Source organism: Chlamydotis macqueenii, chromosome 23 (genome assembly GCF_036417535.1).
Source record: "Chlamydotis macqueenii isolate bChlMac1 chromosome 23, bChlMac1.mat, whole genome shotgun sequence".
Taxonomy (NCBI): domain Eukaryota; kingdom Metazoa; phylum Chordata; class Aves; order Otidiformes; family Otididae; genus Chlamydotis; species Chlamydotis macqueenii.
This window is the reverse complement of record NC_141578.1, coordinates 2,790,199-2,815,988: the sequence shown is the minus strand read 5'-3', so window position 1 is coordinate 2,815,988 and position 25,790 is coordinate 2,790,199. Positions and strand designations below refer to the sequence as shown.

Genomic DNA, 25,790 nt, shown 5'->3' with positions numbered 1-25,790 from the left:
GAGAAGGGGCAACTTTAATTGCATTTGTCTGGAACGGTTGCACCTATTTTCGGGTGTGGGAGACCGCAGGGACGGTCAGCAGCAGGGAAAAAAAAAGGGGGGGGGGCGGATTTCTGGGCTTCCTTGCTTGGCTGTGCTCGCGGCTCAGCGCCATTCGTCCCCCACGCAGCGGGGTCCCGCCCGGGGGCTGCCCCACTTTTGGCAAGATGATGCAAACCCCGCGGGGATGCTGGGGATGGATGGGTGCGGGGGGGCTCGGGCTCCTTCGGGCGGGATGCGCTGGAGCGGGGTCCCTCGGGGCGGCTTTTTGGGGGGATGGAGAGGGGGCCCCGCCCCGCGCAGCCCCGGCGGTTCCCGGCTCCCGGAGGCGGAGCCAGCGCCCGGCGCGGTGCCGCGGGCTCCGGAGCCACATCCTGCACAGGAGGAGGGGACCGGGACCGGGACCAGGAATAGGACCGGCAGCGGGGCCGGGCGGCGCGGGAGCCGCATCGCCGTGGCCGCCCCCCGCCCACGATGTGGTGGGACGAGCGGGTGTCGGTGCGGTTCCGGAGGAACCTGCAGCCCACCCTTACCTACTGGAGCGTCTTCTTCAGCTTCGGCCTCTGCATCGGCTTCCTGGGGCCCACGCTGCTGGACCTGCGCTGCCAGACCCAGAGCTCCCTCTCCCAAATCACCTGGGTCTTCTTCTCCCAGCAGTTCTGCCTCCTGCTCGGCAGCTGCCTCGGAGGGGTCTTCAAGAGGACGTAAGGCGCCTGGCAAACTCATCGCACCTCCCGCGGGTGGGCTTGGCTCTCTCCGCAGCCTCCTACCCCCATCCCAGCTTTTTCTCCCGGGCTGGGAGCGGGTTGCTTTTATCCCAGCGGGTTTTGCATGGCTGAGCTGGGATGCTGCCATCCGCGTGGGAAAAACCTGCTGGAGTGGAGCTTTCCGTGCGTGTCCTGGAGGGTCTGCAGCCCTCTGGCCGGAGAGGTGTGGAGGGACAGGGGCTTCCCGGGAGGTGTGGGGTGGAAGCCGCTCTGGGGCTGCTTCCCTCTTCTGCGCAGATCCGTACCCACGGAGCTCGGGACAGAGATCGCCTCAGCGTGAAGTTCCAGCCAGAACTTCCCGGAGGGTGTTTGCCTTAACCTGATTGTTGGTTGCAAAACTATTGTTGGAAGCCTGTTTTAATAACCTCGGTGTCAGAAACTGAAGTATTGTCGCGCTCCCCCAGGAGTTTGGGCAAACGAAGGCGAGATGCTGGCGGTCCTCGTGGTCCTGCTGCTGCGGGGGACGAGGGCAGAGGCAGTGCCTCGGCTGTGTCCCTCGTGTGCCAGCAAGGAACCAAACAGGGATTTGCGCTGAGCTGTCTGTCCAGGGTGTGTTTAAAATAATACCTGATGGCTCAACTCGCAGGAGAGCCACACAGGCGTTTGATCTGAGGCTTGGTGACAGCTCTGCTCTGCTGAGAATCAGCTGATTATTTACATTGTCACTAGTTCTTCGGGCAGTGATGTAACGTGTGTCTCTGACACACACGTCATCTATTTATGTGTATGTTTAACGTGTGCCTGAGAGAATTTGGCGTGAACCCTTCGCTGCTTTAAAATGGGCTTTTAAATATTTTGTTAAACTCTTGTCTCGTGAACAGTGGAGTGTAGGCTAGTGAAGGCGGCATTAGGGCACCTGTTAAATTACGGTCCTGCTGCGTTGAACTGTCCCGGTCCCCCTGCCTGGATGGAGCCCAAAGGCTTTGTGGAGCAGCTGTGCCGGGCGAGGAAGGTGGATGGGAATGGGGGTGGCACGTGGGAGCCTTGCCCTGGGTCTGCTGTGGCTCGCGGACCGCTGGGTCAGTGGGCAGTGCCTTTGCCAGCCCCCGGTCTGCTTCACATGTGTTTGAAAGAGCAGCGGAGGAAAACACAGAATTGTTTCCTGCTGCCAGCTTCCTACCCGGAGCTCCTGCCCTCGGCCGGCCGGTGACTCTGACCCGTTTGGGGTTTTGCGCTCCGAGACTCCCAAACTTGGAACTCTGCAGCAGCACGCCGGGGAAAAGAGCGCGTTTGCTGCTCGCTGTGGGTAGGAAGCAGGATGTGTTTGTGATCGCAGCCTCTCGGAGCGATGGGCTTTTGCGACATGTCTGTGAGCCCCGTGAGGAGGCTGCAGGAGGGCGTGTTTCGGATAGTTGCAGCTCGCGAGCGTTGTGGGGGGTTTCTCGGAGCGGTGCCCCGTACAGACTGTGGGTTTGGATGAGAATATTAACTGTTCCGGCTCTGCGAGCTCCTGTACCGTCCCCTCTTCATCGAGCTGTCCTGCTAAGGATTTCTACCTCTGGGCCATGCTGTGGGTTTACAAATGAAATTATGCTGGTCCCAGTGCTGGGCAGGGAGGAGCACTGGGCAGGTCGTCTTTTCCAGTTAGGAGGTGGAAGGCTGCTGGTAGAGGATCCCAAAGCATTGCCTGCCTGGAAGCCAGCTGAGGCAAGGTCTGGCTGCGAGCTGTGTTTAATTTCTAGTGCCGGAGGAACGTAGTCTTTATTGCTTGCTTTTAACTAAAATAAGTATTTGAGCTGTCTGCTCTGAGTGATGGACTTGCGGAGGGAAAGCAGTGTTGTTACTGGATTCTGTGGTAGAAAGGGATGGTGGGACCTAAATAACAGCTTGGTTCCTCTCACTGGAGAAGCTGCTGAATGCTGGGTTGTTGTCTCTGCTCCCTTGGCCCCGCTGGAGTCCTGGAGCACTGGGAGGACAGAGCATAATGGTGGCACCCGTCCCTCCTGTAACAGCGCGAGCCTGGACTGCCAGAACTAGCTCCAGAATTCCCTCTTGTGCAAGATTTCAAGGAAGAGGAAAGTTTGCCGTTGCGAGTTTCCCCGAGTGATGTGGAAATGCGGTTGTTGCCCATGGTGCTCTGCACTGGACACCCGGCTTCGCCGTGCGGTCCCTTCCCTGGGTTGCAGGGAGGCGCGGAGCCGGAGCTGTGGGAAGAGCAGCTCCCCCGTAGCTGCTGGGCACGGCGTTTAGGCTCACGCTCGGGTTCAGGACGGGCTGCTGCTCTCTGGTAACTGGTGCTGGGGGTTCTCTGGGTTGTGATTACAAGCCCTTCTGCAGCAGAATACAGCTTTTCACAGGGTATTTGCAGGAGTGGGGTCAGGGTTTGGGTGGAGTGGATGCCCTGGCTCAAACCCAGGTGCTGCTGTTGTGTTGGTAGAGGGTCCTCGAGTGAAGCAGCTGGTGCCCTCCGGAAGGAGGCAGGTGAAGAACACTGAAGGCTCTTGATTCCTGGTGTTACCCGGGCTAGGTTCTCTGAAGTGCCTGACATGTTGTGAGACCGCAAATCCAGCCAGCGGTGCTGGGGTGGGGGTGCTGAGAGGGCTTGAGCCCTGCCTGGGCTCAGAAACCCAAGCGGGATGCGAGCTCTTCGGTAAATCCACCCCGGCGCCTGGCACTGCGTGAGCTCTGTGCTCCTGCATCCCCTCCGCTCTCCCTCCGGCTTCCCTTGCCTTCCCCTTCTCCTTTTGCATTTTGTTGGATTTTAAACTTGTACTGTGAAGTTAAAGTCCCGCTCTCTCTGTGCCACGCGCGTTTGTGACAATAGCTCCAGAGTAACTGAGCACCCATGCCCCAGTTTATTTATTTATTTATTTTAATTAAGAAACTGCATTTTTGTGTTCTCCTGGTTTTTTTTTTTTTTTTGTTTGCCTTCCGGTGTTTTTTTGCTTTTGCTCCCAGCGTTCAGGTCAGCCCTGAGCCTGTCCCACTGGTGTTAGCGGGGGAGAGGAGGGGGCTGGTGGGTCTGTGGCTGTGCCGGAGCCCTGAGCAGGCTCTGCTCGAAGGGCTGACCCACACCGGGACCTGGGGGTGCTGGTGATGGGACCTTTTTACCTTTCTTTCATCTTCACCCCGGGCACCTGTGCACGTCGCAGCACGTCAGCTGAGAGCGGGTGACCCTGTTCTCTCCCTGCCCTTCAGACTCCTGTCTTCTGAGGGTTTCTGTGGTGTGGCTGGTGCACACAGGACACTTAAAATAAAGCCTTTTGTGGCTGAAGAGAGCACAGTGACTGGAGCAGGAGCTGCTCGGGGGAGGTGATGCTCCCCAAGCCTGGCTGCTGCTTGCTGCTGGAGACAAGGGCGCCTGAAGGTGGATGTGGGATGATCCATGCTTCCTCTTTTCTCCGTGTCCTCGCCTCGTCCCCTCAGGGGTTTTAGTTATCAGGTTTGCAAGTCTCTGAATTAGCCTTGTTATCATTTTTCTTCTTGATGTGAGGGACTTGGAAAATGCTCCCTGGGGTGGGGAAAAATACTTGAAGAGTGCCTGCTACTGCTGGAACACCGAGGTGGGGGTTTGGATGCATTGGGTGGGAAGGGGAGGGGAAGCTTTGCTCTGACCCTCCCAATTTGTGATAGGAGACTGGCCTAAACCTTCCGGGGGGAGCTGCAGCCCTTCCCTCAAGCCTTATGATGGAGCCAGGACATGCTCTGGGTGCTCCTGAAACAGAGCCCGCTGTGCATCCGCTCAGCCGGGGACACGGGGATCAGTTAGTGGTGGGGAGGGCAGCGATGTCCGCAACCGGACCATGGCATAACATCAGGGTTGCTTTTCAAGCCCTTTGGAGGGGTGCATTGGTTTCGCATCATGAAGACCCCTCTGAAAGTCGTGGGGTACCTATTTAAGGATGCTTTCAGAGAAGGTTGTTTCTAAAGAAATCCCCCAGCTGGTGGTTTGGTGCTGAGCAGCATCCTTCGACTCCGTCCTGGGGATCTGGCGTGGGAAGCCAGTGATTTCTTGGTCCCCCCTAAGGCCAGAGCCAGGGAAGGGGGCAGCAGGGCTGTGGGTGCTGGTGTTAGCGGGGGGTGTGATTGTGTTATGAACATCTTATGGCTGGAGGCAGGAATTTTTGCTCGCTGGGGAGAAGTGAGGCGATCTTTTCGATGCTTTTTAAGGACGTAACACCATCTGCAATTAATGTTTAACCCTAGTGATGAACGTGCTCCCCAGCCAAGCGTGAGCAGCGCCGTGGCTGTTTTGCCAGGGCTGCGGAGGAGAAGAGGCGTTTCTGGGATGTCTTGGTGCGCGTCTCCCCGTCGCTCCCGGCCTCGCGTTCACCAGCTGCTGCTGCCTCTGCCTCTCCCTCCCGTCGTACCCTGGAGAGTCCTGCCTTGTCTCTCCAGGCTCCAAACAGCTCCTCGCTCGCTGGCTGTTTTTCCTGCCGTGACTGTGCACATCTCGCCGTGCTGCCTCCCTCCCCCAGAAATCCCACGCTGGCTCACCATTTTGCTGTCGGAGGAAGACGGGTAGTTACGGCTTTGCAAAACATCGCCTCCCCCAGCGCGGGCTGGCCGATGGGCGAGCGAGGCCGTGCTGGGAGACGGGAGCACGCCGAGGAGCTGGTCCCACCGGGTCTGTGCCACCAGGCAGGAGGATAAAGGAGACGTGCCCTCGGCCAGTTTTTGTCCCTGGTGCCGTTGAAGTGTAAGCACGAGGGGTTTGCAGGTGAATGAGGGCCACGCAGGAGCGCAGTGACACGGCCGAGGCTGTTCTGGACGAGCGGGCAGGGCGGGAGGGCTGGCAGCATGGTGCCCGGCAGCCACGCTCCAGCCTCTGCCTCCTCCCAGCCTTCCCCTCCCCCTTGGGCAGAGCACGAAGGTGTTTTGCTTGCTGGTTACGTGCCTGTGCTGGGGACGCACCCGTGCACCACCAGTCCCTTGCTGGGGTCAGACAGCTGTGCCCCACATCCCCCAGCAGCAGACCCCAGTTGCATCTCATTGCAGCGAGCTGCTGGCCTTGGGAAGGGGCTCCTGCCAGGGTTTGGGAGCCCAGGGCGGGGAGGGGGACCTGCCTGTGCTACTTGCTCTCTGCTGTGGCTTTAGAGTCCCATCTTTCTGCTGGTTTCAGTGCTTCGTTGTCTGGTCCCTGTTTCCTTCCTTCCTTCCTGCCTCTCCACTTGGCAGCTCCGGAGCAGCACGGTGCCAGCCCGGGCGCCGTTCTCCAGCGAGAGCTTGGCTCGCACCGAGAGCAGCCTGCCCGCGCCGCCGCCAGGCTCGGGATGTCGCGCACCGGCTTTACCCTCTACCGTGCACATCCCACGGGCTGCTCCGGCGGAAAGTGGCTGCCTGCACTGGGAATGGAAGTGGTGCTGCATCCTGCCCCATCGTGCTGGGGAAAAGGGACGATGCTGCAGGCACAGAGACGGCACAGAGGGGGAACAGCAGCGGCTCCCTGGTGCTCCAGGGAGGACAGGACGTGCAGACAGGTCCAGGATGACACAGGGATGCGGATGCCAGCAGCTCTCTCCCTGCTGAGAACTGGGGTTGCCCAGCAGCTCTCGTGCCTGCTCCTGCGATACAGCCCTGTGGGAAAAACGCCCCGGAGCTGCTCAAAAGTCACGATGTGGCCTCGCTTGCACATACCCGTGTCCCTCTCCGTTCCCAGATTGGCCCAGTTGACAAGGGGAGGTTCTTGGGCCTTATTTTGCCTTGAAATTTGCAGAACATGCATTTGAAGGGATGGTTACTCTTCCCCACAAAAGCTGGGTGGAAGATCTGCCTCTTGGAGACCTCACCCTGTGGCGGTTTAGCCTCTTACACCTGTAGCATCTCCCTCACCTTGTGAGAAGAGCATGTGCTGGAGCTACACCCATGGGCGCGTCTCCCGCTGATGCCTATGCCACTGACTGAGCTGGGGCTGGAAATGGGAGGCAGGGCTGTGGTGTGGATGCTGCTCTCATGGTGGTAATTCTGTCCCGTCTTTCCTTTTTCCCTGTCTCAGGTTGGCTCAGTCCTTGTTTGCGCTCTTCGCCTCATCGCTGGCCATCTCCTTGGTCTTTGCCATCATCCCTCTGTGCCACAATGTGGTGGTCCTGGCAGTGGTCATGGCTGTGGCAGGACTGGCCATGGGTTGCATCGACACCATCTCCAACATGCAGCTGGTGAAGATCTACCAGAAGGACTCGGCCATCTTCCTGCAGGTGAGCACGGAGCCCACATCTCCCCTCTGGCCATGCTTCCTCCTCTGAGGAAGAGGAGTGAGGGGCTTGGCCAGCCTCTGTGCAGACAAAAGCAGTAAACCCCCCTGCTCAACTTGCGTGTCTCATCTTTTGCAGGCCCTCCATTTCTTCGTGGGCTTCGGGGCGCTGCTAAGCCCACTGATAGCTGATCCCTTCCTCTCGGACACCAACTGCATCCTCTCAAACTCCACGGCCAACGCCTCCAGCAACCTCCCTCACATCCGCAAGTCCCTGGTCCCTCACCATCCAGGCAACCTGTCTCACTACGACCTGCCGATGAAAGGCATGGTGGTCACACGCGTCTCCTACGCCTTCTGGATCATGGCACTCATCAACGTAAGTGCTGCAGCCAGAGCGGTCCAGGCTGTTCCTGGGGACATCCCTGCTTCTTGGCTTTGCAGACGGCTGTGGTGTTTGGGGGGTGTTGGTACCTGTTAGGTGGTCCTGGGGATGGAAGGAGGTGTGAGGATGGTTGTGCTGGTGCACAGCGAAGGCTTGGTTTTTGTCCAGTGTCTTAGCCAGGAGCAGATGCTTAGGGCAGGACTCTGCAAAGCTGAGCCAGTGATCGCTGCACCGTCAGAGGCAATAGGGCTGGCGTACCGTCCTGTGGGAATTGTCTGATCTCTCTGGAAGCAGGTTGTACCTCCAGGAGTTATACCAGCTAACTACGCTCAGAGCCGTGAGGTTTTCCTCCCTGTGCGGCCGCTCTGGGGAGGAGCTCAGTGGCACAGGGATGGCTTGGCGGGAGGGCGAGTCGCAGCATCTTTATTCGTGGCGAGGTGCCCGCTGACGAACCGAGTTACTGGTGCTGAAAGCTTGATTGGGGCGTCTCTGCCTGTTTGTTATGTTTCCCTGGAGACTGGCAGCCGATGTGAAAGCTCTGTGGCCCTTCCTTTGTGAGAGAGAAGGGGTTTAGTGCCCTTCCACCTTCTCCGCTGAGTCCCAAAGCGGATCTCCAGCATCTGCTCTTGCCTGCAGGCTGTGGGGTGTCTTTGCCTCACACCCCAGTTAATACCTGAATCCCAGCATAACTAAATATAACTGGTCCTGGCACAGCCTTGCTGGGCTGCAGCCGTCGTCGTGCCCGTCCTGAGCTCGCTGAGCTGCCGCTGGCCTTTCCCTGCGGCACGAGCCCTGCGAGCGTGCGTGTAATTGTCTGTGGCGATCCGGAGCGATAAGAGCAGAGCGCGTTGTCGCAGTGAGCGTTGGCCTGACGAATGATGCTGTTTGTGCCGGGACTGATGCCCAGGGCAGCTCTGCCCAAAACCTGTAGCGTGCTCGCTTGTGCTTCGTGCGTGGGAATTCCTGCTGGCAGGGGTCCTGGGGTCCCCTCTGTGGCAGAGCAGAGCCTGGCACGCGTGGCTCGTGCCATAAGTCTGGTGCCTGCTCATAAAGAGCACCCGTTATAAACGGGCTGCCAGCTGGTGTTTCGCTCACCCGAAGGGTGATCCCGGATCTCTCCCTGCCTGCTGCCCCTCCCCTGTGCCGGTTTGGCCGTTGCCCTCTTGCCAGAGCCTAAGGATGCGCTGATGCTCCTCCCTGTCCCAGGCCAAGGAGCAGCCCTTGGTCTTCCACCGCTCCGTCTGCGCCGGGCAAGGGGAACAGGTTTCTTTGTGCTCTCGGTCTGCCATTTGCTGAATAACTGAAACATAGCTCCTAGTGCAGGGGCTTTCATTAGGCAGTGGCTCGCTGTTTTGCTGATGTGAGGAGAAGAAAAGGCAAGCGAAACAGCTGGGCAGGTGCCGTAATGAGTTTCTTTGCAGAAAGGATGCGCTCTGCCTAGGAGGAGAAGCCGGTTTTAATTACCTCTGACTCTGCGCATGCCGTGGGAAATGTGCTTTTAATTACACCGGAGCGTTATCTGCTTTGCCAGTCAATCCTCAGCAAACTAATTTAGTTTTGAAGGCAGTGTTTAATAGCTGCTTTGAATACAATGGTGCGTCTGCTATCCGAAGCACGAAGGGGAGGGTGGTTGCTGGACCCCCTAGCAGCATCCCACAGACGTTTTGGGACCAGGGTGGGACCCCCTCTGTGCCCGCAGCTCTCCAGCGTGTCCCGTTGCCAAAGCCTCGCGGAGGGAGCTGACTTGGTTCCTTGTTTAAACTAAATAACCCGGACACTGGCTGGAGGCACGGAGAGCAGCTCAGCCCCAAAGCTGCTGACCCTTCTTTGAGGTGTCAGCGGCGGAGAAAGACGATGATAATTGGTATTTAAGACCCCAGGGGAGTGGATGAAATGAGGAAGCTGCAGAAATGGAAGCTGGGACCAGCGGCTTTGTTATAAAATGGTCAAAAACACATTTCCATACCGGTTTTCCCAGGGCTGTGTGTATTCTGACAAGGCACAAGCTGAAATGATTAATTTTGATTTCTTGCTTTGTTTAAAGTGGAAATGTCTCGATTTGACTTTGGTACGAACGCGACGTGTAAAGCTGACAGTTGTTTTGATGTTACTGAAGCAAAATGTTTTTGCTTTAGTGAAATGAAATGGTTCAACATCAGGAAAATGAAGTGCTTGGGTGACTCCCAGCCAAAATTTTTCATTCTAAGAGAAAATTTTGGCTTTTCATCCAGATTTGGAACAAAAACATATTTTAAAATTCAGTTTCCCACAGAACGGAAATGTCATCACCCAGCCCGTTCCAAGGGGCTGGAAATGAGGAAAATGTTCCTCCGAGAGGGATGTGTTTGTCCGGAAGGTGGCTTCCCAGGGGAAGCGCGGGACGCTCCATTGTGCTTAGGTTGCTTAAAAGTAGCCTGGATACAATGGGAGGGAACAATCCCGTGCTGCTGCGGGGAGAGACCGAAATAGAAGCTGGAGGGAAGGAGCCCGGATTATACCCACGCTTAACTGCGTGATGCAGGGACTTGTTGGGTTTGTAACAGCGGTTGAAAGCTGCCAGGGGGAGGAGAGCATCCCGGAGCCGGAGCAGCGGGGCTGCCTTTGCCCTTCAGCCCGCGCGGGCTCCCCGCAGGGTGCTCGGGTGCCCCTCTCCTCCCCAGAAAAACAAAAAACCTCCCGCTGGAAAAGGCAAAGTGGAGTTGTCCCGGGAAGGAATCTCCTGAGCAACTGGTTACGGCACCAAAATTCCTGCCTGCTCAGGAGGGCTGGGGGGAGATGGGGGCTGGGTGATGCTCTGAGGAGCGGTGTCCTTATTTGAGGGGCCGTGGCTCCTCTCTGGTTCTCGCCGTTTGGGCTCCCCGCGGGGTGGGAAGGCTTTGATGGCTCTTTGCCTTGTGCCGGGCAGCGGGTGCGTCAGCCCCAAGAAAGCCGAAGCTGCTGTAGGGCAGAGCAGCGCCATCCCGTCGTAAGCGCGGTGGCCGTGCCCCTGTGAGTCCTGGCACGTGCCCTGGCTCCAGGGGCCAGCGAGGCTCGTCGTCATCACCCAACCTCTCCCGTTGGGGCGTGTGGGAGCTGCGGACGGGGAAAGAGGGGCTCAGCGCCCACCTGGATGCTGGTGACAGCGGCCGTGCTCGTGTGGGCAGCAGAAGGGCCAGTCCTCGAGCTGTCCCTGTCCTGTGCTCGGGGCAGGCTGCTCCTCTGGGACGGATTTGTCCCTTGGCGTGGTGCAATGTGCCCCGGCTGGGCTCTCGTGTTGATTGTGGATGCCCCGTCCCCTCTGCGCACCCCAGATTTGTGGCTGGCCTCCCCTGTGGCCGGGTGGCCACGAGTGACTGTCCCCAAGGCCATTTGCCAGCTGGTGTGCAGGACACGGGGCTGGCTCAGGACGGGGCCCTTGAGCCCGATCCTTTGCTTCTCCCTGCTTTCCTGAGCTGGCCTTGGCGCGGTGGCACCCATGGGGGAGGGCTGCGCTTGATTTTGGGTGACCCTAAGGTTTTTGGGCATTTCCTATGAGAAACGGCCAGCGCTGGCGAGCAGCTCATGGCTGATAAAGCAAAAGGGACCTGCTTGCTTTGGAGATGAGGGTCTGAGGAGCAGGGACGTGGCTATGGTTTGACTGGGAGTCAGGGGAGTCCGGAGCTGGGGCCCTTTTCTGTGTAGGCACCGAGCACTCCTTAAGGCTGGAAGTGCCCGGAGACGTTATCTGCACGGCCAGCCGCTCTGCGTGGGTTTGTTTTGTTTTGTTTTGTTTTTGCAAAATCTGCAATTTAGAAGAATAAAATCTAGTCCTGACCTCCGGAAGGATTAGAACTATCAAGCAAATGCGTTTTTCTTCCATGGGACTGATCTAACTGTTCCTATTCCCATTGTTCCCAGAACAATGAAGTTCTCATAAACGAATTCAGGCAAGAGAGGTGGGGCGGGGGGGGGGGGGGAGGTGGAATTCTCCATACATTTAAATCATGCCACGAGCCAACAAAAGGCAGGAAATTTGGAGCGAGGGCTCACACTTGCTCACAGACATGGAGCAAACAAGCGTTCGGCAGCTGGAGATTGAGCTGTCACCTAGGATTTCCTGGCTTTCTCCCCCAGTTTGTTGCAGAATAAACACCGCTCCATTGTGGTGGGAGGCTGGTGAGAGGCAGACCCAGCTTCATTTGCTTCCCTCTGTTTTATTTCCTCCAAAATAAAAAAGAGCAAGTCCCTCCGGGCTTGGAGGCACCACCGAGCCGTGGGTGTGCGCGGGGAGCGGGCCCGTCCCCCGGCGCGTGGCAGCGAGGGAGGACGGTGCCGGGGAAGCCGATGCTGCGGCTGCTGCGCGATGGATCCGGTGGGCAGCTACCAGCCCACTGGTCCCCATCTGCGTCGGCACTGGGCGGCGAGCCCTGACCGCGGGGAACCGTGCCGGCGGGACCGTCGCGCGCCGGGAGCCTGTGTGACAGCATCCTGGGGTGCACGGGGGTCTCTGAGACAGTGGGGCAGGCGATGGCTGGACGCTCGCTGCTCTTCAGCCCTCCATCCCTCAGCAGGGGCCGTGCTGCGGGGCTGGTTGAAGGCGCCCAGCACCGTTGGCCGGGGAACCGTGAGCTCGTCTCTTCTGAGATGCTGAGCAACCTCTGCTAATGGCTGGAGGGGGGCAACGCGGATTTTAGAGCAGCTCGCTCTTCCCTCACAGAGTTCCAGCCGCAGAAGGGCTCCCGTTAAAACCGTTCTGCCCTCCGCAGGCAAAAGCTACTTTTTAAAAATTATTATCCTTTGTGCAGAAGTGGCCAAATGCTCGGAAGCCAGAATATTTTGGTTTTGAAGGGCCAGTACAGGGCTTCGTGAGGTTTGTATTTAGGTGCCTGCTGTTCCAGCGCCCCTGTCCCCGTCCCAGGTGAATGAAAGGTCCCCAGCCCACAGGGACTGTCGGGCGATGCCCCAGCCGCGCTCTGGATTGGCAGTGTTTGCTCTCAGCCTTTTTTATTCCCTGCTAGCTCTCCTAAAAAGCCTCCATCCCTCCTGCCGTGGCTCCTTACCCCGTTGCCCATCTGGGAGGTTAATTCGGGCACATCCGCTACGGATGCCGTGTGCGGCTTCTGAAAAGGCCCCCGCGCCCGGGGAACTGGGCCGTGCTCTGTGCGAGGCTCGTCGTGCTGACCTGCCCCTCTCTGTTCCTCCCCAGCTGCCGGTGCCCATCGCGGTGTTTTTCTTGCTCTACAAGGAGCGGATGGTGCCGTGCTTCAACAGCAGCAGCCACCCGCTGCTGCCGGCTGACGAGCTGGCCATGGAGGCGAGGCCCGCGGAGAAGGACGATCTCTCCGCCGCCGTGCGGAGACCCCACGCAGCAGGAGGTGAGCTGGGGGCACCTCTCGGATGGGTTTGGAGGAGCGGGAGGTGAGCAGGGGGAGGAAAAGCCGTGTTTCTGAGCATCTCTGGGTTTAATCCCTCGCTATTGTCTAAGGAGGAAACTTTCCGAAGCGTACCCGTGACCCAGAAGCACCCAAACAATCCAAACGGACAATCTGGTGCCCAGTTGCCATGGAATTAGATGGGGCTGTAACCCCTGAGCAGCGATCAGTATCCCGCCGTTGGGGCTCCAGGCTGCTTTGCTCCAAGCTGTCCTAAAACTCAACCCAGGCTACCGACTTGTTCAAGCACACGTGAAAGCTGTGCCCCTTCATTTCTGTCTGGTTTTCAGTCAGGTTTTGAGCTGGCTTTGCTGACCGCTCGGTTTAAAAGCAGCCATCACGCTGCAGAACGCTGGTTTTTACAGATCTGAAGGGAGTAAGGATGGCGCCCTTGTTTGAGGGGAGAAGTTAAACTCCAGCAATAGTTTGCTCTTGAACCCGTGACTACAGCTTGGTTTGGGGACGATAGTGACATTGTTCTCTGCTGCCCAAGAGAAACCTATCAGAGTGAGCTCTTCAGCTAAATGGTGACTCTCAGAAGTGACCGTATCTGAGGGTTATCGGAGAAGCATTCAGTGTTATTACAGAAGAGGTGGCTTCACCTGAACAATAAAAGGAAATTTTAGGGAATACTTGAAGGCGGAGGCAGTTAGAGATGTGGTGAGGTGCTGCAGGGAAGGATCACGGGTGTCCCTAACAGAGTGGGTTCTCTGGTGCCTGGTAAGGCTGTGCTCATCTGATAGCGTCTCCCTCAGCTGAGACACGGATGGTTTCTTTCCTTGACCCAGCTGCCCATTTTCATACAACCCACTGGAGCTTTGGGTTCTTCAGATCTCCATCTTCCTCTTAAATGCAGTTGGGATTAATCCTTAGAGGAGCAGGAAGACTGTCCGCTGCCTGCTGTGATCTTTGACAGACAGGTCTGTGCTGGCAAAATCCCTCCTTCCCCGTGGAAGCGGTCAGAATCCCATCTTTGCCGTGCGGGAGCAGCTGTCTCGCCTGCACGGGGCTCCGGGTGCTGTTACCTCAACGCCAGCCCTTTGCTGCGTGTTTATCACCCTCTTTCCCAAAGTTGGCTCATTTGGTTAAATACCATTGATCTGAGGAATGGGAGCCATCCTGGGCAGGGCTCTCCTGCGTGGTGGGACCAAGGATGAGGAGCTCTGAGCACCATGAGGGTCTCTGAGTGCTATGGGCTTGTTCCTATTGACCACAAGAGCAGGGCCAGCGATGCGGAGCTCCTAAATGGGAAGAGGAGCACAAGCACCCTTAGTATGAGCAGTAGCAGCTCTCCCAGAGAGCTACAATCCCAGTCCGTGTACAGCAGCCCATGAGCATGTTTGTCTTCCTTCTGAAGGTTTATAGGAAGGTGCAGGAGGAGGTTGTGCCAGCAGAGGTTAGCCGTGCTCCGCGTTGTCCACCGTCCTCTGTGAATCTCTGTCTTGCAGCCTGAGCCCAAAACAAATCCCCATGGCGGGCTGGCACCCACCCAGCCCCAGGGGGACGTTCCAGCTAAGATTGCTTTGCATTGTTTTTCACCAGGTCATGATGACTTATTTAGCTGCTGCCAAAGCAAAAACTTCAGAGGGGCTTCTTACACCTACTTCGCAGTCCACATCACTGGGGCTCTTGTTCTCTTCATGACTGATGGGATTGTGGTGAGTTCAGCTGATAGAGGGATCTTGTCTGAGCAAAGCTGTACGGCTTTCTTCCTTCCAAATCCCTTGTAACGGCCCAAACCCAGCACGTGTCCTCTGCTTGCGGCAGGCGGGACCTGAGGGTCTGCCGGCGCAGTCTGGTTCCCAAGGTAGCTCGTTCAAAGCCAATCCTGGTCAGGCTGATACGTGCCCCGCTTCTTGGGAGGGTTTTGTGGCTTCTCCTCGGCTCTGTGGTGTTGCAGCTAGATTGCTACTGCTAGTAACCTAGCCAGTTTAGAGCTGGAGTTGTGACGTTGTCTAAGTGTACGCAGTGGAGGTCTCTTCTCACTTCAGCCAAGAGGCAAGAACAGCTTGGTTTTATGCCGTAAGAAATGATGACTCTGTGTTTGACGGGTCTCCCGAGCCCACAAAATCCAAGGCGAGAGCATGCGGGGATGGCGCAGTCTCTGTAGCGGCCTGGCAGCATGTCCCTGGCCGGCACGGTCACACGGGGTTCGCCGTGTGTAGTGTGTCTGTCTGGGCGAGGGAGGCTTGCTCTTGGCTGGCAAGCTGCTGGTCTTTTTCTTTCAACGGTTTTTGTCTCAGTCCCCTCCTGGGAAAATACTGCTGGGTCTTACGAGGGCGTTGCAGAGGGTCCTGGGGGTTACACAAAGCAGCTGCCAGGTACAGGAGCTTTCCAGGGCCTCCATCTTCAAGGATGATCAACTCTGGGTTCTTAATGTGGTGTGGTATCACTATGCAATTCCAAAAGGACAAGACAGTCCCTAGCGAAGAGAGCACCTCTACAGTAACAGCCTAGCATGCATTTTACCTAGCAATGCTGTTGAGTCTTGCCCTTTTAGGAGAGCTTAAGCCCTTCTGGTGGAAGCCTGTCTCCAGCTGCAAACCCTTGGGAACGAGGTTCATGGATTTGGTAGCAAAGCCATAGGTGGGCTCTCCAGCGCTATCACGATATTGTGAATGTTTGAGGGGCAGGTTGAAGTTAAAGTTGCGAAGCCTGTGCGTTGTGACAGCACTGTGACGCGCTCCTTCGCTTTCCCTGCAGGGAGAGTACTCGGGCTTCGTTTACAGCTACGCGGTGGAAGAGCCCCTCTCCGTCGTCCACAAAGTGGCCGGCTACCTGCCCAGCCTCTTCTGGGGATTCATCACGCTGGGCAGGCTCATCTCCATCCCCGTGTCCTACCGAGTGAAGCCGGCCACTATGGTCTTCATCAATGTGGTAAGGCTGTTTTTTGCTGTGTTTTTCTTCTGCTCGCCTCCCAGGTGCTGTCCAGTTTGGGCTCTGACGGGCAGAACTGGTAGATCTGCACCGCTGTCGCTGACTCCGATGCACGACACTTACAATCCGATTGCGCTGCTTTTCTGAGCTTGCTCCTCAGTTAATCTAATGTTAAAATTTGTGAAAAGCACCTAGTGAATGTCTGCCAACTTTATTTACTTGGCATGCTGTCTTCCCTGGCATTTACAGGGAATTTAATGCCCGTGCTAGCCCTGGGAAAGGGAAGGCAGAGAGTTCGGTACGTTCTCTGCTTAGGCTGTGGCAGCTGTCAAAGAAACCGATGTGCTGTGAGGTGGCTCACGTTAATAAAACAGCCGCTGGAAGAAAGAGGAAGGAGCCCGTTAAGGATATATGAGGAAGATGGATGTGAGGATGTGGCAGACAACAGAGAGGGAGTTGTTCCTGTTCATGTTTACAAAAAAAAAAAAGAGAAAAGAAATGAGTGAGAAGGGAGTTAATTTACAATTTATTTAAGCCAGAAGTAATTTTGTTAGCAAGTTTTACAGTTAATATTGCGAGGCCAAGAATACATAACAGGATGGTGAGGGAACAGGAGTGACAGTTTGCGCTGGGATGTTTTGAAGATTTGGGCCAATGTCTCTTGCTGCTGATCACTTTAAAAACAGAACTTGGGTACCAATAGCTACGGTCAGATGAAATATGATGTGGCCGTTCCCACGCGTCTCCCCGACGCACGCTACTGGCTCTATCTCCTGTCTGAACTGCACGATTGCTCTGCTAACAAACCTGGGGCCAGGGCGACTTTAGCTGCTGCTAATGTTTGGAGAGAAGAGGGAGTAGCCTCCAGCCTTGAGTGGAAGCCTCGCTTCCCCTTAAAGGCAACGATAGTGCTATCATCCAAGGACAAAATTTAATTTGACTGATATTGAACCCTTTGTGCGATGCCGGCTCGTTGCTGTGCGTAGTAAGACAGCCCAGCTCTCGGCAGTCGTGCCAGCGTTACAGCAAACCGCAGCTTGAGTTCAGTTCCTTTAGAATCCACGCTGCTCTTGCGTACACGCACGCAGCCGTGACCAGGGCCTAAGCAATTAAAAATGGACTGGAGCTGGTATTGCAGAGCTCCCTCTGCTGACTCCGTGCCGCGGCTGGCGCGGAGCATCGCGGCCGGTTTCGCCGTTCCTTGCACGCCGCAGCAAACCGGCGGCCAGAACCCTTGTTCAAATGGGGTTGGCTCTTTGGCTTTACTCCTGTCACTGGTTTCTGGGCAGTTACTGAGAGGGAGTTAATTATTTAACGTGCTGAATGAGACTTATTAGCAATTAAGACATGTAAATAGCAGTACTATTGGATTTAAAGCTGCAAAGTATTTTTTGAGATACTCTCTTAAGTGTCTACCTAATAAAGTTGAGAGTTAAGTACCAAGTTATGTTATAAAAAGTACCAAATTCTTTACAGCAAAGGTAGATGGATTTTATTTGGCTAGTTCAGTTTTTCAGACTGTGATTTTTTTTTTTATTTTTTTTTTAGTATAGTTTATTTTCCAGGCTATTTTCTACAACATTAAAATCTAGAGTCTCCTGCATCTCAGCATTTACCTGCTGCTTCTGTTTGCTGTTCACAGGTTGGAGTCCTGCTAACCTTCCTCCTGCTCCTGATTTTCTCCTACAGCGTCGTCTTCTTGTTTGTGGGGACGGCCTCCCTGGGGCTGTTTCTCAGCAGCACCTTCCCCAGCATGCTGGCCTACACCGAGGACATCCTGCAGTACAAAGGTGAGCGGGGACCTGGGGACGCCTGGCAGACACTGAGACCCACTGAAAGGTGGGTGCTCAAGATACCACCTAGCAACTCCTTCCCTCTCCAGGGATGCCTCGGAGACCTGGGAGAAAGATCTGCTTTTGAATGCAACGTTTGGTCAAGCGTGTAGTCGGAAAACCAGACTGCACAAACCCCGGCTTCGTGGTGCTGATAACTTTTACAGGCAGGATCCAGACTGGTTCTTCGTTTCCCGCAGCTTTAGGGCTCTGGGGGACTGACAGGAACGTCCGCTTTGGAGGCTTACGGGGCGCTAGTTCTGAAAACATCATCCAGATTACCAGTGAACTGGAGCTCCTAGCGTTTGGCCAGCTCTTACAGGAGGTCTCAGCCTCAGAGGTTCTCTCTGTTTGGAGAAATTTTTTGGCTTAAACTTTTACCTTTCCGCACTACCACAGGTTAGAAGAGGCGTTCTCAGCGCTAGATGGGGACATACATTAAGTAGTTGTAAATCTCGTACGGGAAGGGCCGCGTGAAGCAGCTACAGGCTGACCCCGCTGCTCTGTACCTGTTCCCTGCCAACGCCCCTTGCACCGTTTCTTTGCAGGCTGTGCCACAACCGTGTTGGTGACCGGAGCTGGAATCGGAGAGATGGTACTGCAGCTGCTGGTGGGCTCGGTAAGTGCAGACAAGGCACGCGGAAACCTGGCTGGAACTTCTAAGTAAACCTTCGTCCTGGTTTTGGACAGCTACAGGGAAAAGCACTGCATGAGCCTTGAGCCATCAAACAGTCAAGCTCTTACTGCATGCTGATGAGGTATTTGAGTGCTATGATGACATGTCTGCTCTTTTTTTTTTTTTTTTTTTTTTTTTTTTTTTTTTTTTTTTTTCCCTCCAATTTCAGATTATACATGATCAGGGCAGCTACAGTTTCCTGGTCTGTGGGATGATCTTTGGAGGCCTGGCCTTTACCTTCTATGCTTTCCTCTTGTTTTTCCACAGGATGTACCCCAAGCCCTCATCAGGTAAGAAAGCATCAGCGCTCAGCCCTGCTTTGTAATGAGAGGAAGAGTAGCCTGTGCATCACTACATAACCAGGGCGCAGCACTTCAGCAAAGTGCAAGGAAATGTTTATTTTACCGCTGCTTCCTGTCCCCTCTTCCTGCTTTGACTTGCCCACAAAGCCTTGGCAGGCGCAACTCAGGGTTTGCTTTCTTTTCTGTTGGAGAAGCAAGGGGAAAAGTAGGAATGGGCTGTGGATCACATAGGATGCTAGGCGTGACAGCAGTGCCATGCTACCGCAGAGCTAAAGTCTTCCTAGTACGGACCGCACGAGCTTCCCTGCGCTTCCCTGGCTAAAATCCAGGGAACAAGTGGGTCTGCCATCCAAAGGCAGCTGTCAGGCTCTTGAGAAAAGCCTCACTGATAAAAGATTTCTATTTACATGTTGCCTCAGTCTGCATATGCTGTTTGCTTTTACCTTTTGTAAAAGGAGCACTGTGTGACTGGGAAAAGCCTTGTCCCGGTGACTGGAAAGGGCGGCTCTCTTTCATGACCAGCCAAGTAAACAAGGTGGTGTGGTGGGTGCCAGAACAGCAACATCATGTTTGGGAGAGCTCACGCACATCCCCTTAAAGCGCGATAGGATTGGTACTGTCAGCTGAAGTGTCTCGTGTCAACTTTGCAGATCTGGATGCTGCCTCGCCTGACAAACCAGCAGTAGTGGATGACACGGGACAGTACCAGCGCTAAAGAAGCGGCCAAGCCCTAGACGAGCAATAAACCACCACGCAATTAAGCATTACTGCTAAGGATGATTTCACATTTAATGACTGAATCATGCAAGTTCTCTGCAATCAAAAGCACACTAGATTGGGTAAGTCAGAACCGAGAAAACATCCTAGAACACTGCGCTGCCTGTGTCACGTGTACCAAAAAGAGGAGTGTAAGCATCGGACGGAGCCGGTGTCTGGAAGGCTGCAGTAGATGGTGGGGATGATGGAAGAACAGTTACTCCTGCAAACAAACTTTCTTACCATTTCAGGACGGAGGGTGGGAAGGAAGAGGTTCCCTCTGTTCCGTGTGGAAGACCGAATATCTCCCGGCTTAGTCATTGAACTTAAGACTTGTCTTTTGGCCTGTAACGTACAGAAGCCCCTACAATTTGCAGCACAATGCTGGAATGGAATTAATTTTTGTGCAACACTGACCTGAGTATGTGTCACCTCCGTGTATACTTCCAAAGGGGAAAAACTGCACAGTTGTAGACCCCACCAAGTGCACAGTGGTAGCAGGACCTGTGTTTGCACAGTTGATTCCTGTACATTACACAGTATCAGACACGTTCACTAAGACAGTGTCTTATTCAGCATGCTAGGGCCTCTTGATTACTAAAATCATTAGCTTATTTTTTTTTTTTTAATAGAGTCAAGAATGAGTTGTGATGAGTTTGCTTTAAGCTACAGCTGCAGTGTCTTTTCAGGGTGTTTTTATTTCTAGCTTCCAGTTGAAGCTTAAAGAGAGGTATTTGGGAGCCAGTCTCCAGCTGCTTAACCTGTGCAATACTTACTATACAGGTGCCTTCTGTAAGGTACTCACAGCCCACGCATGACCTATTCCAGGCTCTGAAGAAAGGACTGCCTTTTTTTTTTTTTTGGAGTGCTAAGCTACATCCATCTATTTCTTCAGCGAGTGATTGGACATGTCCTTTTTGCTTTAACTGCTGTATGTGGATGTACATATGTACGTGTGTATATAAAGCAGTGTTTAATTAAAGGTGATTGATTGCTAGATTCTCACCACGACTGGACTCGGGTAACTGAAGCTGCTTCTAGCCAAGACTATCAGCTACTCCCTTCACCGGTTCTAGCTTTCAACCTTCAATTGAATCTAATTAAAGTGTTTTTAGCATTTCTGTTTTTCAGTACGTCTTACCCTCTACAGGAGCGTTAGATTCTGGGCTTAACTCAGCCACGGATGTCAGGAGCCCTCCTGGCTCACGTCTGGTGCAGTATGTGCTGTAATTCTTCTCTAGCACCACCCGATGCCACTGTTCCTCTCCTTGAGATACCCAGAATTCAGAAAGTGTGGACTGCAAAACCCCTTTTGCAGTAAAAACCCCACTCTGTCATTAATAGAGCCCTCCCACCACACCAGCATTGTCTCTATCCCTGTACAGAGGAAACGAGCACAAAACAATACAATGAGGGAGTATTTTGAAAGAAGCCTACTCAGATTACATATCTATCAATCCAGGGACTGCTAGCTATTAAAGAAAAATACCTTATGTCCTTGCTGATTGATAATATGTAATAAATGCTGTTGCTAGAATAACATCGGTGCTTTTGTGAGAGGTGTGCTTGACCATTCAGCTCTCCACCTTGCTGCCAGCACTGTAGCTAGCAGGGAGCTGCTCACCAAAGGCGTTGCTCACCAGAAGAGAACAGTACCTGATTTGGCAGAAGGACTGTGCAGGACCAGAGCCAGCACCAGCACCTCCACCACTGTCTCCGTTCAGCCAAGGCAGGAGAACCCTACTCCAGTGACAGACCGCTTACCTCAGGGTCCAGTGACCTCCCGTGTTATCACAGCACAGGCTGCCCTGCAGCTGGAACTTTCAGTTTCCTCTACTGCTACAAACAGTCAAAAGATCAGAAACTTTGTTAAAAATATTTATTTAAAAAAAACACAATTGTTTTGCATGTCTGGTTGCACATAACTATTAACATATGATTGACTTGAATAATTTGCTACAATGCCTTTTTAAAGCCAGCTTGCATTATACAAAGCAAATCCCTCTGTCAGTTCTTACATAAAATAGTTTTCTTTAACTATTCCCACCCCATTTTTAAAAAAGATTGCAATACATTGATTTATTTTTTTTTTATTCTTTTTCTGCACAAAAATTGAAGCAATAGAAAAGTCACCTGATTTCTCAGGAAAGACCTTCGTTATGTGTGAATAACAACTGCCAACACGCCACCCTGAAACGCAGCGTTTGGTACTCCGAAGTGTCGTTACAGTGCGCTTCCTCCAAAGTAAGGTTTGCAGCTTAGGGCTTTGCCTCTGTAAATTGTATTCAAACCTGAAATGTGTTCAAATAACTGCATATCTCCTATCATCAAGTTGATCAGACTTCTCTTCAATATGATTATCAACACGCTGAAGGTCTTCTTAATATGTTACCTTAGAAGGTTAAATAAAAGCAAAGTTAGTAACACTGAACAATTACTGAAAACTTTGGCTATTTATGTACTTGCATTACATACCAGCGTGTTTTTTTTTTTTAACGCAATGGCATTAAGATACTCTTATTGTAAGGTATTATTTTCAAAAAAAAGTCAGACTGAGAAGCTATTCTCTCCCAGGCAAATTTATCCAACTGTAACGAGAGCACCAAAGCGGTGTGAGGTTGCAGCTGTCTCTAAAAGACCGTGTCTAGAAAAAGTCTCCAGTGTAGGAAGTTAAGACACGCACTACAACAGAACTTGCTTTGTCTCCTGACTTGGTGTTTATATATATATATATTTATATAAGAATATATTTTAAATGCAGTTCTGTTCTGGAAAGAGTAACTGAAAAGGTTACTGGTGCTGCTTTCAATGTCATATTTACCAATGATGGTTCTCCTAAAAATTACAGGAAAGTAAAATGCAATTCATTCCAGAGAGTTAAAGAGTAAGTTAATTGACAGGAATGCTGCTGTAGATGCGCTGTGAATGTCCGGTGAGGAGCAGCAAGAGCTTGAGTTGCTGGCACTTTCGGTGTGGGAGCAATCGTCCGATGTTCGTTATTTTTCGGGGTTTTTTTTCAGTGGGCGCCCAGGTGCAGCTGGTGGTAAACGTCGAAGCCCTGTTGGTCAGGGAAAGCCCGGAGCCGCGATGTCTGTGGTGATGTAGATGCGCTGCCAATGGCCGCTGAGGAGCAGCAAGAGCTTGAGTTGCTGGTACTTTTGGTGTGGGAGCAATTGTCCGACGTTCGTTATTTTTCGGGATTTTCTCAGTGTCCGCCCATGTGCAATTGATGGTAAACGTCTTCATCAGCGCAAGCCCGGAGCCCCAGTGTCTGTGGTGCTGTAGATGCGGCGTCAACAGCCGGTGAGGAGTAGCAAGAGCTTGAGTTGCTGGCACTTTTGGTGTGGGAGCAATCGTCGGACGTTCGTGATTTACATCCCCGCTGACTGGAAGAGAAGGAACATAACCCCAATTTTTAAAAAAGGGAATAAGGAAGACCTGGGTAACCACAGGCCGGTCAGCCTCACCTCTGTGCCTGGCAAGGTCATGGAGCAGATTCTCCTGGAAACCATGCCAAGGCACATGGAGAGCAAGGAGGTGGTTGGTGACAGCCAACATGGCTTCACCAAGGGCAGATCGTGCTTGAGCAATTTGGTGGCCTTCTATGACGGGGTGACAGCATTGGTGGACAAGGGACGAGCAACCGACATCATCTACCTGGACTTGTGCAAAGCTTTTGACACTGTCCCGCATGACATCCTTCTCTCTAAACTAGAGAGACATGGGTTTGATGGACGGACCAGTCGGTGGATAAGGAGTTGGCTGGATGGCTGCACTCAGAGAGTGGTGGTTAACGGCTCAATGTCCACATGGAGACTGGTCACGAGTGGCGTCCCTCAGGGGTCCGTGTTGGGCCCGGCCCTGTTCAACATCTTTGTCGGCAACATGGACAGTGGGATAGAGTGCACCCTCAGCAAGTTCGCCGACGACACCAAGTTGTGTGGTGCTGTCGACACGCTGGAAGGGAGGGATGCCATCCAGAGGGACCCGTGCCAACCTCGTGGAGTTCAACCAGGCCAAGTGCAAGGTCCTGCACCTGGGTCATGGCAATCCCAGGCACAAATACAGGCTGGGTGGGGAATGGATTGAGAGCAGCCCTGAGGAGAAGGACTTGGGGGTGCTGGTGGACGAGAAGCTCAACATGAGCCGGCAATGCGCCTTTGCGGCCCAGAAGGCCAACCGCATCCTGGGCTTCATCAAGAGAAGCGTGGCCAGCAGGTCCAGGGAGGTGATTCTCCCCCTCTACTCTGCCCTGGTGAGACCCCACCTGGAGTACTGTGTCCAGTTCTGGAGCACCCAACACAAGAAGGACATGGACCAGTTGGAAAAGGTCCAGAGGAGGCGACGAAGATGATAAAAGGGCTGGAGCACCTCTCTTATGAGGCCAGGCTGAGAGAGTTGGGGCTGTTCAGCCTGGAGAAGAGGAGGCTCCGGGGAGACCTGATAGCGGTCTTCCAGTACCTCAAGGGGGCCTACAAGAAAGATGGGGAAAGGCTGTTTAATAGGGTCTGTTGCAATAGGACAAGGAGTAATGGTTTTAAAATGGGGGGGGTAGATTTAGATTGGAAATTAGGAAAAAATTTTTTACAATGCGAGTTATAGAACACTGGAACAGGTTGCCCAGAAAGGTGGTGGAAGCCCCATCCCTGGAAACATTCCAGGCCAGGTTGGATGAGGCTGTGAGCAACCTGATCTGGTTGGAGATGTCCCTGCTCCTTGCAGGGGGGTTGGACTAGATGACCTTTGAAGGTCCCTTCCAACCCTAACCATTCTATGATTCTATGAATTGTCCTGTAAGATAAAATGGCTAGTTTGGTGGCTGAAGGGAAAGCAGTGCTTATGTACCTTCCCCCTTCATAGGGCTTCCAACACAACATCCTGGATGACAAACTCAGGTTATAAGGGCAGGACAGATGAACTGCAAGGTGGGTGAAAACAAGATGAACCTCCAAGTGTAGTGGTTGATGATTCTAAGTTTTCGTGGTGGTCACATTAAAGTAATTTTCCTCAGGGGTTGACACTGGAGCTAATACTGCTTGCATGTTCATGAGCAGAAAGGAGACTGGACAGAGTGCATCTTCAGTTAGTTTGCAGAGAAAAAACAAATTGAGGGGTGAATGGTTAAAATACTGGAGGCATGGTGGCCGTTTAGAGGGACAAGCTGCTACAAGCTGCTAGTTACTTGGCGGAAACTGTCAAAAACTCATGAAATACAGCAAAAGCTTTTTTTTCCTGGTACAGAATAGCCTCATGCAGCAAGTCAGGCTGAGGACTGACCGCCCAAGAAGCAGCTCTGCGGAAAGGGAGCTGGACATCCTGATGAACAAAAAGTTGAGCATGAATTAGCACGTGCACTTGTAGTAATGAACCTCAGTGTGGGCTTCACTAATACAGGGTGGCCAGCTGATTGAGGGAAGTGATGGTCCTGCTCTACTGGCCACCTGTGTTGCTGCATCTGGATACTATAACCCATGCTGAGTCACCCAGGGAAAGCAAGATGCCAACAAACTCTAGAGAGTTCAACAGCACGCGTCCACAATGGTCAGAGAAACGGAGCCCAAGCATTTGTGAAGAGGCTGCAGGAACCGTGCTTATTTAGCCTAAAGAAAAGACATTGAAGAGAGCATCTAAGAGCAGATTTTGAAACCCTGAAGTGCGGTGGCAGAGAAGATGGAGCCAGACTGTTCTCAGAGGTGCACAGTGAAAGGCCAAGAGAGAACAGGCACAAGCTGCAAATAGAGGAATACCAGCAGAACATAATGAAAAAATTCTTCTCTTCGAGAATGGCGCAGGCCTGAAATAGTCTCAGGAAGGACGTGTAATCTTCATCTTCAGAGATTTTCAGGCTTCATCAGACAAGATACTGAGTTACCTGGTCTCATTTTGAAGGTAGTGTTGTCCCAAAACAGGGGTTCTTTTACCGACTGTGCAGGAGACAATCAATACATCGAGTCAAGACATTTGTATTTCAGTTCCGCAGAAGCGGGTGCTAGGCATCTAACACAGCCAGCACACCTCTTAGAAATGCAAAGGGTCTTTTAGACAAAATAATAGCAGGGAAGAAATCACAATAAAACAATTAATTGGTTACCCATACTTTTCCCACTGATCATGATTATATACGGCCATGTTTTAAACTTCCAGGGAGGTCCTCTTCATTAGCATATTAATAATCCGTAAGGAGGTGTAATTTTTAGCATTATAATCACCTAAGGGGAGTTCAGGACACAAAGTTTGTTTAGGCTTATGTAACAAACCACAGATCACCTGCACACAATGTACGCTGGACAGGTCTATGAATACACTATTGTCCTTGACCAGGATGCATATCCTGGTTAGGAGGAGGAGTTTCCATTTCCCTCTCCAAGGATACCTGGCCTTTGTAACCTTTATTTTGTTCCTATGTATGACAGTAGTGAAACTTAAAACAGATTAGATGAGATCTTCAGGGGTCCTTCCCAATGGCAATGATTCTGCTAATACTGTTTTTAGATAGAATTAAATGTTATGGGAATGTTCCTCATAGCAGGAGGAGAATGGAATCTATTACAGAAGCAAGTGGGTATTGTCGCCCCTTGTGAGAGCACTTGGCTTTGTTGGGCTAAGCAGCATATTGGATTTACATGGCAAGGTGCT

At 53.2% G+C, this 25,790-nt stretch overlaps 1 protein-coding gene across 3 annotated transcripts; it reads left to right on the top strand.

Moving 5' to 3' along the window:
• Positions 1 to 376: 376 nt before the first annotated feature.
• On the top strand, positions 377 to 20,159 carry SLC60A1 (solute carrier family 60 member 1). Of its 3 annotated transcripts, XR_015261009.1 has the most exons (11): positions 378 to 743; positions 6,742 to 6,940; positions 7,076 to 7,315; positions 12,486 to 12,654; positions 14,254 to 14,369; positions 15,415 to 15,588; positions 17,231 to 17,378; positions 17,969 to 18,039; positions 18,266 to 18,386; positions 19,049 to 19,237; positions 19,406 to 20,159. XR_015261009.1 is itself a non-coding variant. In XM_086765895.1 (10 exons), the coding sequence occupies exons 1-10, from the start codon at positions 514 to 516 to the stop codon at positions 19,111 to 19,113; spliced, it is 1,533 nt and encodes a 510-aa protein (XP_086622021.1). In that variant the 5' UTR covers positions 378 to 513; the 3' UTR covers positions 19,114 to 20,159. The 3 variants fall into 3 exon arrangements, 2 of the variants coding, with proteins under 2 accessions (XP_086622022.1, XP_086622021.1); XM_086765895.1 differs by having other exon boundaries at positions 19,049 to 20,159; XM_086765896.1 differs by lacking the exons at positions 14,254 to 14,369; positions 19,049 to 19,237; positions 19,406 to 20,159 and having other exon boundaries at positions 377 to 743.
• The last annotated feature ends 5,631 nt before the right edge of the window (positions 20,160 to 25,790 follow it).

Bases quoted from the DNA above. Each gene is read 5' to 3' on its own strand.
- SLC60A1 (XM_086765895.1), top strand. From the start codon at position 514: ATGTGGTGGGACGAGCGGGTGTCGGTGCGGTTCCGGAGGAACCTGCAG. The intron at 12,655-14,253 runs GTGAGCTGGGGG...GTTTTTCACCAG, and splicing joins GAGACCCCACGCAGCAGGAG to GTCATGATGACTTATTTAGC. The intron at 14,370-15,414 runs GTGAGTTCAGCT...CTTTCCCTGCAG, and splicing joins TCATGACTGATGGGATTGTG to GGAGAGTACTCGGGCTTCGT.